Source organism: Meriones unguiculatus, chromosome X (genome assembly GCF_030254825.1).
Source record: "Meriones unguiculatus strain TT.TT164.6M chromosome X, Bangor_MerUng_6.1, whole genome shotgun sequence".
Taxonomy (NCBI): domain Eukaryota; kingdom Metazoa; phylum Chordata; class Mammalia; order Rodentia; family Muridae; genus Meriones; species Meriones unguiculatus.
The window spans coordinates 91977168-91991946 of NC_083369.1; the positions used below are offsets into that span (position 1 = coordinate 91977168).

At 39.8% G+C, this 14779-nt stretch overlaps 2 protein-coding genes across 2 annotated transcripts in view; both read left to right on the forward strand.

Moving 5' to 3' along the window:
• The window catches only part of Sytl5 (synaptotagmin like 5), a 329523-nt gene that overhangs the window by 160859 nt on the left and 153885 nt on the right, over positions 1-14779 (forward strand). The gene's annotated exons all lie outside the window — the stretch shown is intronic.
• Positions 6334-7681, forward strand: LOC110543581 (TAR DNA-binding protein 43-like). The gene is given in 3 exon segments (XM_060374801.1): positions 6334-6454; positions 6456-7401; positions 7403-7681. Coding segments are annotated over 3 exon segments (1245 nt in total). The 5' UTR covers positions 6334-6401; the 3' UTR covers positions 7649-7681.

Here is a 14779-nt window from a genome sequence, read left to right on the forward strand (position 1 = left end):
GTTTTCCACATTGAAAGAAAAAAAAATGATGCTTAGAATGTTCCAAATGTTACTCTTAAATGGCTTAAATTTTAAAAATTAATTTAATTCCCATAAAAATGCCACAGCACAGGCATCATTTTGCCATTTCACATGAGGATCATCTGTGAATCAGCCAGGTTACATACTATTCAGAAGTAACTTAACAAAGCTTCAAATCCAGGCAGTCCAGCATATTTACAGGTCTAGAGTGCTATTATCTCTCAGCCTTTGTACTCTAAAACCTGGAATCCTGGACTGCTATCACATTTGCTATAGTTCTAGCTTTCCCTTACTTGCAGGGTTGTTTGTCTGTTTGTTTGTTTGTTTGTTTGAGATAGGGTTTTACTGTGTTGCTTTGTCTGGCCTGGAACTCACTACATAGGCCAGGCTGGACTCGAATTCACCAAGATCAACCTGAATACTGGGATTACAGGTATGAGCCCCCATGACTCACTTTGATGTGTAGTATTCAATGTTTAATTTCTTTTCATAATAGATTAAAATATTTAAATAATATTGATACAGACTCTTGTTTTGTAGCCCAAGCTAGGTATGAACTTGAGACCTTATGCCTCGGCATGCTGAACAGTAGGCTTATAGACATGCACTATCACGAGCTTAAATAATACTAACATTATGTATTCCAATATCCTGTTGTGGCTATCAGGAAAAGGCTCAGTTTTATCATATGTGACTATATTTTAAAATTAAATATTTCTAGTACTGATGCATTCTATTTCCTACATGGCTAGAGTATGATGTTTGTTTGTTTGGTTGGTTATTTGTTATTATTTTTCATTTTTTAAAATTTATTTACATTTTTATGAATTGCAGTTTATTCATTTTTGTATCCCCTCTGTAGCCTCTTCCCTTCATTCCCTCCCAATCACATCCTCACACCCTCATCTCCTCCCATGCCCCTCTCTAAGTCCACTGATAAGGGCGATCCTCCTCCTCTTCCCTCTGACCCTAGCCTATCAGGTCTCCACAGAACTAGCTGCATTGTCTTCCTCTGTGGCCTGGTAAGGCTGCTCTCCCATCATGGGAGAGGCGATCAAAGAGCCAGCCACTGAGTTCATGTCAGAGACAGTTCCTGTTTCTATTACTAGGGAACCCACTTGAAGACTGAGCTGCCATGGGCTACATCTGCACACAGGTTCTAGGAGTTCTAGGTTATCTCTATCCATGTTCCTTGGTTGAAGTATAAGTCTCAGAAAAGACCTCTGTGTCCAGAATTTTTGATCTGTTATTCTCCTTGTGGAGCTCCTGTCCCCTTCATATTTTCCTATCTTCTCCCTTTTTCCTAAAATTCCCTGCACTCTGCGCAAAGTCTGCCCAAAGAGTCTCAGCATCTGCTTCGATACTGATAGGTAGAATTTTTCAGAGGCCCTCTGCGGTAGGCTCCTGTCCTGTTCCCTGTTTTCTCCCTCTTCCGCTGTCCATCCCCTTTGCCTTTCTGCATGAGGACTGATCATCTTACCCAGGGTCCTCCTTCTTGCTTAGCTTCTTTAGGTGTACAGATCTTAGTATGTTTATCCTATATTATATGTCTAATATCCACTTATAAGTGAATATATACCATGTGTGTCTTTCTGCTTCTAGGATAAATCACTTGGGATGATCTTTTGTAGTTCCCACCATTTGACAGCAACTTTCATGATTTCCTTGTTTTTCATTGCTGAGTAGTACTCTATTGTGTAAATGTACCACAATTTCTGTATGCATTCCTCTGTTGAGGGACTTCTGGGTTGTTTCCAGATCTGGCTATAATAAGTAAAGCTGCTCCGAACATGGTTGAGCAAATGTCCTTGTTTTGTTCTTGAGCGTGTTTTGGATATATGCCTAGGAGTGCTATACCTGGATCATGAGGAAGCACTATTCCTAATTGTCTGAGAGAGTGTCAGATTGATTTCCAAAGTGGTTGTACAGGTTTACATTCCCACCAACAATGGAGTAGGGTTCCCTTTTCACCACATCCTCTCCAACATGTGTTTTCACTTGAGTTTTTGATCTTAGCCATTCTGATAGTTGAATTTCAGGGTGATTTTGATTTACATTTCCCTTATGACTAGGGATGTTGAGCATTTCTTTAAGTGTTTTCTACCATTTGATATTCCTCTACACAGAATTCTCTGTTTAATCTGTACCCCATTTTTTAATTGGATTACTTGATTTGTTGCTTTTTAACTTCTTTAATTCTTTATATATTCTGGATAGTAGACCTCTGTCAGATATAAGGTTGGTAAAGATCCTTTCCCAGTCTGTAGCCTGCCATTTTGTTCTGATGACATTGTCCTTTGTTTTACAGAAGCTTTTCGGTTTCATGAGGTCCCATTTATTGATTGTTGCTCTTAGAGCCTGTACTGTTGGTGTTCTGTTCAGGAAGTTGTCTCCTGTGCCAATGAGTTCTAAGTTCTTCCCCACTTTCTCTTGTAACCGATTTAGAGCGTTTGGTTTTATGTTGAGGTCTTTGATCCACTTGGACTTTAGTTTCATGTAGGATGATAAATATGAATCTATTTGTATTTTTCTACACGTAGATATCCAGTTAGACCAGCACCATTTGTTGAAGATACTGTCTTTTTTCCATTGTATGATTTTGGCTTCTTTGTCAAAAATCCATAGGTATGTGAGTTTTGAGGTATGTAAGTATCTATAGGTGTGTGAGTTTATTTCTGGGCCTTCTATTTGATTACATTGATCCACCATTCTGTTTCTATGCCAGCACAATGCAGTTTTTATTACTATTGCTTTGTAGTACAGTTTGAGATCAGGGATGGAGATACCTCCAGATGATCTATGGTTTTGGTAATTCTGGGTTTTTTGGTTTTCCTTATGAAATTGAGAATGTTTCTTTCAAGTTCTGTAAAGAGTTGTGTTAGTATTTTGATTGTAATTGCATTGAATCTGTAGATTGCTTTTGGCAGGATGGCCATTTTCACTACGCTAATCCTACCGATCCATGAGCACGGGAGATCTTTCCATCTTCTCATATCTTCTTCAATTTCTTTCTTCAGAGACTTGAAGATTTTTTTCAAACAGTTCTTTCACTTGCTTGGTTACATTCACACTAAAGTACTTTATGTCATTAGTGACTATTGTGAAGGGTGTTGTATCCCTAATTTGTTTCTTGGCCCTTTTGTCTTTGATATACAGGGGGGCTTCTGATTTTTTTTTGTCCTTTAATTCATTTTTAATTTTCCTTCATTTTTATTTTTTAATATTAGTTACAGTATATTAACTTTGTAGCCCTGCTATATCCTGCTCCCTCATTCCCTGCCAATCCCACCCTCCTTCCCTCATCTCCTCCCTACCCCTTTCCAAGTCCATTGATAGGGGAGGACCTCCTCTTCTTTCATCTGACCCTGGTTTATCAGGTATCTTCAGGACTGGCTGCAAAGTCCTCCTCTGTGGTCTGGTAGGGCTGCTCCTCCCTCGCGGGGGGGGGCAGGGTAGGTCAAAGAGCCAGCCATTGAGTTCATGTCAGAAATAGTCCCTGTTCCCTCCTATAGGGTACCACTTGGATACTGAGCTTCCATGGGCTACAACTGAGCAGAGGTTATAGGTTATATCCATACATGGTCCTGGTTGGAGAAACAGTCTCATAAAAGACCCCTGTGCCCATATATATTTGGTCCTTGTAGAGTTCCTGTCCTCTCCAGATCTTATTAACTCCCCCCTTTTTCTTATGATTCCCTGCACTCTGCCAAAGGTTTGGTTATTAGTCTTAATATCTGCTTTGATACATTGCTAGGTAGAGTCTTTCAGAGGCCCTCTGTGTTAGGCTCCTGTCCTATTACTTTTTTTCCTATATCCAATGTCCATCCCATTTGCCTTTCTAAGTGAGGATTGATCATCTTACCCTGGGTCCTTTTTCTTGTTTATCTTCTTTAGGTGTATAGATTTCAGTATGTTTATCCTATATTATATGTCTATATAAGTGAGTATATACCATGTGTGTCTTTCTGCTTTTGGGATACTTCACACAGGATGATCATTTCTAGGTCGCACCATTTGCCTGCAAAGTTCATGATTTCCTCATTTTTGGTTGCTTAGTAGTATTCCATTGTGTAAATGTACCACAATTTCTGTATCCATTCCTCAAATGAGGGACATCTGGGTTGTTTCCAGACTCTGGCTATTACAAATAAAGCTGTTATGAACATATAGTGGAACAAATGTCCTTTTTGTGTACTTGAGCCTCTTTTGGATATATGCCCAGGAGTGTTATAGCTGGATCTTGAGCTGGCAGTATTCCTAATTGTCTGAGAAAGCACCAGATTGATTTCCAAAGTGGTTGTGCAAGTTTGCATTCCGACCAACAATGGAGGAGGGATCCCCTTTCTCCACAATGTTTCCAGCATGTGTTGTCCCATGAGTTTTTGATATTAGCCATTCTGATGGGTGTCAGGTGAAATCTCAGGGTCGTTTTGACTTGCATCTCTCTGATGGCTTAGGACGTTAAGCATTTCTTTAAGTGTTTCTCTGCCATTTGATATTCCTCTACTGAGAATACTCTTTTTAGCTCTGTACCTCATTTTTTAATAGGATTGCTTGTTTTGTTCCTTTTTAATTTCTTTAGTTCTTTATATATTCTGGATATCAGCCTTCTGTCAGATACAGTGCTGGTGAAGATCCTTTCCCAATCTGTAGGCTGTCGTTTTGTTCTGGCAACAGTATTTTTTGCTTCACAGAAGCACATTTATTGATTGTTGCTCTTAGAGCCTGTGCTGTTGGTGTTCTGTTCAGGAAGTTGTCTCCTGTGCCAATTATTTCTAGACTCTTCCCCACTTTTTCTTCTAACCGATTTAGTGTGTCTGGTTTTATGTTGAGGTCTTTGATCCACTTGGACTTTAGTTTTGTGCTTTTTTTTTTTCCGTTGAATGTTTTTGGCTTCTTTTTAAAAATCAAGTATCCATAGGTGTGTGGGTTTATTTCTGGGTTTTCTGTTTGGTTCCATTGATCCCCCTTTCTGTTTCTATGCCAGTACAATGCTGTTTTTACTACTATTGCTCTGTAGTACAGCTTGAGATAAGGGATGGAGATGCCTCCAGATGATCTGTTGTTGTACAGGATTGTTTTGGAAATTCTGTTTTTTTTGTCCTCCATATGAAGTTTGTTTTTCCTCAATATCTGTCATTATATCTCCCTTTTCATTTCTAATTTTGCTGATTTGGGTAGCTTCTCTCTGCCTTTTAGGTAGTTTGACTAAGGTTTTGTCTATCTTGTTGATTTTCTCAAAGAACCAACTCTTGGTTTCATTGATTCTTTTAATTATTTTCTTTGTGTCTAATGCATTGATTTCAGTTCTGAGTTTGATTATTTCCAATTGTCTACTTCTCTTGGGTGTATCTGCTTCTTTTTTTCTTTTCCTAGGGCTTTTAGGTGTGGCGTTAAATTGCTTATTTGAGATGTCTCGAATTTGTTTCTGGAAACACATAGTGCTATGAATTTTCCTCTTATCACTGCTTTCATTGTGTCTCATAGGTTTGGGTACATTGTGCCTTCAATTTCATTGAATTTTAGAAAGTCTGTAATTTCCTTTTTCATTTTTTCCCTGACCAAGCTGTCATTGAATAGAGAGCTGTTTAGTTTCCATGTGTATGTAGGATTTTTCCGTTATTTCTTTTGTTGTTGAGGTCTAGTTTTAAGCCAAGATGGTCAGATAAGATACAAGGGATTATTTTGATCTTCTTGTATTTTTTGAGGCTTACTTTGTGCCTAAATGTATCGACAGTTTTTGAGAAGGTTCCATGAGGATCTGAGTTTGGATGAAACGTTCACTAGACATTCGTTAGGACTTTTTGATTTAGGACCTCTGTTAGTGTCATTGTTTCCCTATTTTGCTTCTTTCTAGATGATCTGTCTCTTGGTGAGAGTGGAGTGTTCATGTCTCCCACTATTAAGGTTTAGAGACAGATGTGTTATTTAAGCTTTAATAATGTTTCATTTACAAATGCAGGTGCTCTTGTATTTGGGGCATAGATGTTCAGGATTCTGATGTCCTCCTGGTGGATTTTTCTTTTAATGGGAATGAAGTGTCTCTACTCATCTTTTCATTAATGTTGCTGAAAATCTATTTTATTCTATATTAGGATGGCTACCCCAGCTTGTTTTCTGGGTCCCTTTGCTTGAAAAAACATTTTTCCAGCCCTTTACTCTGAAATAGTCTTTATCTTTGTTGCAGAAGTATGTTCCTTGGATGAAGGAGAATGTTGGATCCTGTTTCTGCAATAATTCTGTTAGTCTTGTGTCTTTATTGGAGAGTTGTGTCCATTAATGTTCATAGATAATAGTGGCTAACGGCATTTCGGGTTTCTCGCCATCTCTGCCTTGTCGTTGTGCTTCCTAGCGGTGGCCTAGTGGAAATTTAATCAAAGATGTCTGAATATATTCGGGTAACAGAAGATGAGAATGATGAACCAATTGAAATACGATGAAGACGATGGAACAGTATTACTATCCACAGTCACAGCCCAGTTTCCAGGGGCATGTGGCCTGCGCTACCAGAATCCAGTATCTCAGTGTATGCGAGGCGTCCGGCTGGTGGAGGGAATTCTGCACGCTCCAGATGCTGGCTGGGACAATCTGGTATATGTTGTCAACTATCCCAAAGATAACAAAAGAAAAATGGATGAGACGGATGCTTCCTCAGCTATGAAAGTGAAAAGAGCAGTCCAAAAAACATCTGATCTAATAGTGTTGGGTCTCCCCTGGAAAACAACGGAACAGGATCTTAAAGATTATTTCAGTACTTTTGGAGAGGTTCTTATGGTTCAGGTCAAGAAAGATCTTAAAACTGGTCACTCAAAAGGGTTTGGGTTTGTTCGATTTACGGAATATGAAACCCAAGTGAAAGTAATGTCACAACGACATATGATAGATGGGCGATGGTGTGACTGTAAACTTCCGAATTCTAAGCAAAGCCCAGATGAACCTTTAAGGAGCAGAAAGGTGTTTGTTGGACGTTGTACAGAGGACATGACTGCTGAAGAGCTTCAACAGTTCTTCTGTCAGTATGGAGAAGTGGTAGATGTCTTCATTCCCAAACCATTCAGAGCTTTTGCCTTTGTTACCTTTGCAGATGATAAGGTTGCTCAGTCTCTTTGTGGAGAGGATTTGATCATTAAAGGAATCAGCATGCATATATCCAATGCTGAACCTAAGCATAATAGCAATAGACAGTTAGGAAGGAGTGGAAGATTTGGTGGTAATTCAGGTGGCTTTGGGAATCAGGGTGGGTTTGGTAACAGTAGAGGGTGTGGGGCTGGCTTGGGAAATAACCAGGTTGGTAATATGGGTGGAGGGATGAACTTTGGAGCTTTTAGCATTAATCCAGCGATGATGGCTGCAGCCCAAGCAGCATTGCAGAGCAGTTGGGGGTATGATGGGCATGTTAGCCAGCCAGCAGAACCAGTCAGGCCCATCGGGTAATAACCAAAGCCAGGGCAGCATGCAGAGGGAACCAAATCAGGCTTTTGGTTCTGGAAATAATTCCTACAGTGGTTCTAATTCTGGTGCCCCCCTTGGATGGGGATCAGCATCAAATGCAGGGTCAGGCAGTGGTTTTAATGGAGGCTTTGGCTCAAGCATGGAGTCTAATAAATCCTCTGGCTGGGGAATGTAGGCAGTGGGGGTGGTTGATTGTTTGGTGGTGGGTAGGTAGGTAGGGTAGGTAGGTATAGAATGGTTGGGTTCAAATTTTTCTAAACTCATGGTAAGTATATTGTAAAATAAGTATGTACTAAATTTTCAGATTGGTTTGTTCGGTGTGGAGTATATTCAGCAGTATTTTTGACATTTTTCTTTAGAAAAAGAGGAAAAGCTAAATGAATTTTATAAGTTTTGTTATATAAAGGGTTAAAATACTGAGTGGGTGAAAGTGAACTGCTGTTTGCCTAATTGGTAAACCAACACTACAGTTGATCTCAGAAGGTTTCTCTGTAAACTATCATTGGACTTGTTAAATGGATTCTTTGCATGTTCAGAGTAGAAACCATTGGTTAGAAATACATTTTCTCCTTATTTTAATTTGAATCCCACCCTATGGATTTTTTCCTTAGGAATATCTTCATTTGGGAGATCATGATGTCATGGTGTTTGGTTCTTTGGTTTTGTTTTTAACACTTGTCTTCCTTCATATACGAAAGTACAATATGAAGCCTTCATTTAATCTCTGCAGTTCATCTCATTTCAAATATTTATGGAAGAAGCACTTCATTGAAAGTAGTGCTGTAAATATTCTGCCATAGGAATACTTCTGTCTATATGCTTTCTCATCCAAGAATTCGTCATCATGCTGCACAGGCTGCGTCTTTGACGGTGGGTGTTCCATTTTTATCCGCTACTCTTTATTTCATGGAGTCGTATCAACGCTATGAACGCAAGGCTGTGATATGGAACCAGAAGGCTGTTTGAACTTTTGAAACCTTGTATGGGATTGATGGTGGTGCCGAGGCATGAAAGGCTAGTATGAGCGAGAAAAGGAGAGCGCGTGCAGAGACTTGGTGGTGCAAAATGGATATTTTTTAACTTGGAGAGATGTGTCACTTGACCCTGTGGCTTTGGTGAGAGAGTGTGCAATGATAGCAAATAACGTACAAATGATTTTGCATCAAAGGACACCCACATCTATTGGAAGACTTGAGTTTTGTTCTTAGAAAATCCACTTTATTTGAATGTGTTAAGTGAAACACTTGTACCTCCCTCCCCTTCTGTCAACTGCAGTGAATGCTGTATGGTGTGTGCGCTCCTCTGTCACTGATCTGGAGGTGTGGGAACGTGAGCTGAAGCTGATGGGTTGCGAACATGGACTGAGCTTGTGGAGTGCTTTGCAGGAGAACTTGGAAACAGAATTCTCCAGTGAGCTCAGGTGTCTCAAAGGAGGGTAGAAGTTCTCATGTCTGTTAGCTATTCATAATAATGCTGTTTGCTGTAGTTCTGTGTCCTGTGCTTGGATGCTTTTTTTTTTTTTTATAAGAGTTGCCATTGTTGGAAATTCTTAAATAAAACTGATTTAAATAAAAATTAAATAGTGGCTAACGAATGTTAGTTCCTTTTATTGTGAAGTTTGTGGTGTTACTGTGTTTCAGTGTTTGCTTTCTTTTAATTCTTTATTGTGAAGATGTCTATACACTGTGTTTTCCTGTGTGTAGTTGATTTCATTGGATTGGAGTTTTCTCCATCTATGTGGCTTGAAAGCTTTGCTGGGTATAGTATTCTGGGATGGCATCTATGGTCTCTTAGAGTCTGTATGACATCTGCCCAGGCCTTTCTGGCTTTCATAGTTTCTGTTGAGAAGTCCGGTGTGATTCTGGTTGGTCTACCTTTATATGATACTTGGCCTTTTTCCCTTGTTGCTTTTAATATTTTTTCTTTGTTCTCTAGATTTAGTGTTTTGACTATTATGTGATGTGAGGAGAGTCTATTTGGTGTTCTGTAATCTTCTTGTATTTTTCAAGACATCTCTTTTGTTAAGTTTGGAAAATTTTCTTCCATGGTTTTCTTGAAAATATTTTCTGGAACTTGGAGCCTGAAATATTCTTTTTCGTCTACTCCTATTATTCTTAGATTTCATCTTTCATGGTGTCCTTGAGTTCTTGGTTGTTTTGTATTTGGAACTTTTCTGATTTTATTGTTTCTTTGAGAGATGTATCCATTTCTGCATTGTATCTTCAGTGCCTGAGATTCTCTCTATCATCTCTTATATTCTGTTGGTGATGCTTACCTTTGTGGTTCCTGATCTTTTCTCTAAGTTCTCCAGCTCCAGGGTTTTCTCTGTTTATGTTTTCTTTCTTGATTCTATTTCTGTTTTCATGTCTTGCACCATTTTCTTCATCTGTTTGAATGTGGATTTCTGTCTTTTCATGATGGCTCCTATATTTTTGTTCGTTTCCTCTTTATATGCCACTAATTGTGCCTCTACTTGTTCCTCTACCTGTGCCTCTATTTGTTTGGCTGTATTTGATTGTATTTCTTTGAGAGCTTTCTTCATTTCCTCTTTATGTGCCTCTAGTAATTGGATAAGTATAGCTTTAAAATTATTTTCCTGTGTTTCCAATGAATTAAAAAATCCATTTATTTTGAGGATTGCTGGTGGAACCATGATGTCCTGATTTTTGTTGGATGTGTTCTTTTTTTTTTTTTTGTTGGATGTGTTCTTACTCTGACCTCTACCCATCTGCTTATCTGTAACCTTGGCTGTTCCTGTAGTCTGAATTTCAGACTGAGTCAGCCTGTCTCTGGTGTCTAGAGTATTCTTCAGGAAGATGAGAGCGGTCCACTGGTTTGAGAGTGGATGTTGGTATCTCAGCTATAGCTAAGGGAGGGAGGTCACAGTTCAAAAGCTCAATGTGCATGAGCTGGAGTCCTGAATACCTCAATGGCCTACAGGCCTGTTGTACTATCCTTCTTTTATTCAGATCTGTTTGGGCTCTAGGCATTGTTTCCCTGGTCTCCTCTGAGAGACCCACAGAGCATGGGTTTCAGTGTTGAGAATGCTCTCCCAAGGATACCTATAGTTGCTCATGTGGGAGTGTGGGTGGGAGGGATCAGATGACTTGCTGCTAGTATAGAGGACCCTGGTTCTGGGGTTCTGCAAGCACTCACTTAAAGGTGCACTCTTTCACTCCCAAGCTTAACTGGAAAGCACAGGGGATCTCCTGTTCTCTACTCTCAGATTTGGACCCACAAGGGCAAATGAGTACAGGAGACCCATCACCTCAGTGGTGTCCACTATTTGGCCACTGGGCAGGTACACCTCTGTAGCCCCAGTCACAGAGTGTGTGGAGGCTCCTGCTTGCACTAACTGCTGCCCTGCCCCAGAGGCAGCTAGGGCCGCCTGTGCAGTTTCAGTTACTAACCAAGGAGGTTTGTACTTAGAATAGCCTCTGCCCTGCAACAGCTGTAGCCCCCCTGGAAGCCTGCCTGTGCCTTTGCAGTCACTGAGAGTGAAGGATTATGCTTGGGGCAATCACTGAAGTCTCAGCCAAGCAGTCTCATTGTTTGGAGGAGAGGTCAGTGCTGGTCACCTTGCAGAACAAGGATTCCCGTGTTTGGGGAAAGGAGAAGTGCAGGGAGTTGAATATTCTCCACTCTCAGCCTCTGGAGGCATCCACAAGTGACCTGTATCCAAACTGTTCCAGCTCCCTGGTTGTCTACTCTCACCCAAGAATTCTCAATGTGGATGTTCTGGCTTCAGGTGTCCCTCCACTCACCAATATCAGAGCTTCAGATCCTGTTCCACTCATATACTATGCATGCTGGTCGCCGCCATCTTGGAACCCACCTATTCTGAGGCTTTTTTTTTCTTGTGCTTAATATTGCTAGCCATGAAGCTATCTTCATGAGTTTATGTTAGTTTTGATTTTTTTTTTCCTCACAAGCATTCTAAAGTTCAGATTGTAAACACGGTTTTGCATGTAAAATCTCAGCACTTAAGAGGAGTAAGCAATAGGATAAGAAGTTGAAGGCCACCTTGAGCTACATAGTGAGATACTCTTTCAAACCAGAAAACACCATGTTCAGATTTTTTTTAAATGACATTTTGTTTCTGCTTCTTATTTGAGTTCAGTATTTTGAAAGACTTTAAATCCCCTTTTTAAATTCATATGACTCTACATTATGGGCATATTGTGCCTTACTTTAGTTACTTCTTGTTCATTTAAATGTTCTCTCAAACCTAAGTTTTAATTTTTTTGTAATCTTTATTAAATACAAAAGTAAATGGACTTTTACTTCATTTTCCTCTTCACTGAATAAAAACATTAAAGCCACACTTGCCTTCACTGGCTGAAGCCTTAATGACCTTATTCATTTCCAACTCTGCACAGTCCTATTTGTAACTCTTGTTAAAGTTTAATTTAGCAGTTTCCATTCCTTGTAACAGTTGACTTATCCAAGCTAATTCAATTTAATATTTCTAACAGACTGTCAGGAAACACTGTGTTCCTATATTAAGAATATATCCAATTCATTTAAGGGTTGGTGGTTCATGTAAATAGACTTCAGTAGCATTTTCATTTAAAGGTGTGGAGTCAGAAAATATTTCCAGGATAGTGTCAGGAGTTGTAAAGAACTAGGAAAATTAACAAGAAAGCAGTTCTAAAATCGTATCCTTCTAAAGCTAAAGTCCTGAAAATGACACAGTATTATTGTTAAAAGCATTTAACATTGCCAATGTTTTCCAAGAATAAGTGGTAGACTTTACCAGAATTTATAGATGAGTTGGAATAACAGGTGGAGTGAATGTTTGTGGGAAGTCAAACTTGGAGCATAACCACCATATCATATTCTAGGATTCAAAAATAAACTATAAATATAAACACATACCTTTCTTTATATGGATCATAAAATAAAAATTCAATAACAACCTACTTGGTAGACAGAAAACCATAGCCAACAAATATTTCTAACTCAACTAGCCTGTTGAAATTTCTAATTCATATAGTCTAGTTAACTCCCTTAATATATATGTATATATATATGAACTGTACTGATAGTTTTTGTCTACTCATATGAAATCTCAGTAAAATTACTGTATGATCTAAAATTTTGATGTTACTTTTTATTACATAGTTTCAAGCAAAGCAGTAAAAGCCTTGTCCAAATAGGTTGTCATTTTTTTTCTTCAAATTTTTAACAAATAGGTGCTGGCTCCAAGATGGCGTCAAAATGTTTCTGAAGGGCAGAAGATCCAAAACTGCTGAGTGAACTGGCAGCTGAAGCCAGAGCATAGACATTGAGATTTCCTGAGCTAGAAAGGACAACCCATGAGCTGGAACAGATTGGATCTAGGCCCCTTCCCAACCCCTGTGGATGTCTCAGGGTTCTAAGAGTGGAAAAATATTGACCTGCACTTTCAGCTGTGCCTTGGCTTGCTCCCCTTGCCCTGGCGGGAGGAGAAGACAGCAGCAGCAGAAAGTACATAGTCCCAGGTATTTGGTGCCTCCTTACTCCAAAGGCCAAACAGAGGACCAAATCTGAGAGTAGAAAACTGTGGGCTCTCTGAGATTGTCTCATAACCTGCGATCGAGTTTGTGGGCCCTCTGTGCTTTCCACACACTACTCGAGTGAGTGTTTCTGTGAGAGAGTGCATACAGAGCCCCACATGAGGGTAACTCTACTCTAACAGCCAGAACTCAGATCCCTCCCACCCACACCCACCACTGTGAGCAACATAGGGATATCTGGGACAGTATTCTCAACATTGAAGCCCCTGGTTCTGTGGGTCTCCCAGTATAGTCCAGTCAAACAATTCCTGGAACAAAGATGGTGCAGCTCAGGCAGATCTGAGCACTGGGAGCACAATATCAAGACAGGCCTGTGGGTCACTGAGCCATTCAGAACACCTGTGCACTTGCACTGTGCCTATAAACAGCAAATGGTGCCAGCAAATGTTGCCTGCATGCCTGCACCAAAAGCTACTCTTGTACTCCTCCCGTAACTTCACGCTTCCAGGCAGCCACATCTCTACTCACACTCCTACACTTGCACACTTGCACCTGCTACCTTCCCACCTTAGCTGCATCTGAAACACCAACACCCAAACAAAAACCGGAGGACCTCTCTCATCTTCCTGAAGAATACTCCAAACTCCATAGACAGACCCAGTCTGGAGTACAGGATCCAAGAAAAAACAGCAAAGGCTACTGACAGTCAGATGGGTAGAGGCAGCCATAAGAACACATCCCTCTCCCTCTCTCCCTCCCCCAGTCAAAATAAACTCAAGACATCATGGCTTCACCAGCAACCCCCAAAATAATTGGATATTTTAATTCATCAGAAACACAGGAAAATGATTTAAAATCCATGCTTATCCAGTTACTAGAGACACATAAAGGGGAAATGAGCAAAAAAATGGATGTCGTCATGGAAAGATGGGAATCCACATTCAAACAGATGAAGGAAATGATTGAAGACATGAAAACAGAATTAGATTCAATAAAGAAAACACAAACAGAGAAAAACCTGGAGCTGGAGAACTTAGAGAAAAGATCAGGTAAGCATAACCAACAGAAAACAAGAGAAGGAAGAGAAAATCTCAGGCCCTGAAGATTCTATTGGAGAAACTGATATATCCCTCAGAAAAAAAAAAAAAAAACAATAATAATAATATCGCAAAAGTCTCAAACACAAAGGACCCAAGAAATCAAGGACACAATGAAAAGATGAAATCTAAGAATAATAGGAATAGATGAAAAAGAAGATCCAGGCTCCAAGGTCTGGAAAATATTTTCAAGAAAATCATAGAAGAAAATTTTCCAAACTTAGTGAGATATCTTGAAAAATACAAGATGATTACAGAACACCAAATAGAATAGATCAGAAAAAAAAACTCCTCACATCACATAATAGTCAAAACACTAAATCTACAGAACAAGGAAAAATATTAAAAGCAGCAAGGGAAAAAGGCCAAGTAACATACAAACGTAGACCAATCAGAATCACACCGGATTTCTCAACAGAATCTATGAAAGCCAGAAAGGCCTGGGCAGATATCATGCAGACACTGAGACTCATAGCCAAACTTTGGGAAGAGTGCAGGGAATATTATGAATGAAGGGGAAATAAAAGACCTCGAGGGAACAGTTGCTACAAAAGGAGACCAACATGTCCAAAAACACTGAGCCCTGGGGGGTCCTGCAGAGACTGGTACCCCAACCAACGAACATGAGAGGTCCTAAACCTCTGCTCAGATGTAGTACATAAACTCAGTCCCCAAGGGGGTTACCTAGTAAGGGGAGCAGTGGCTTTCTCT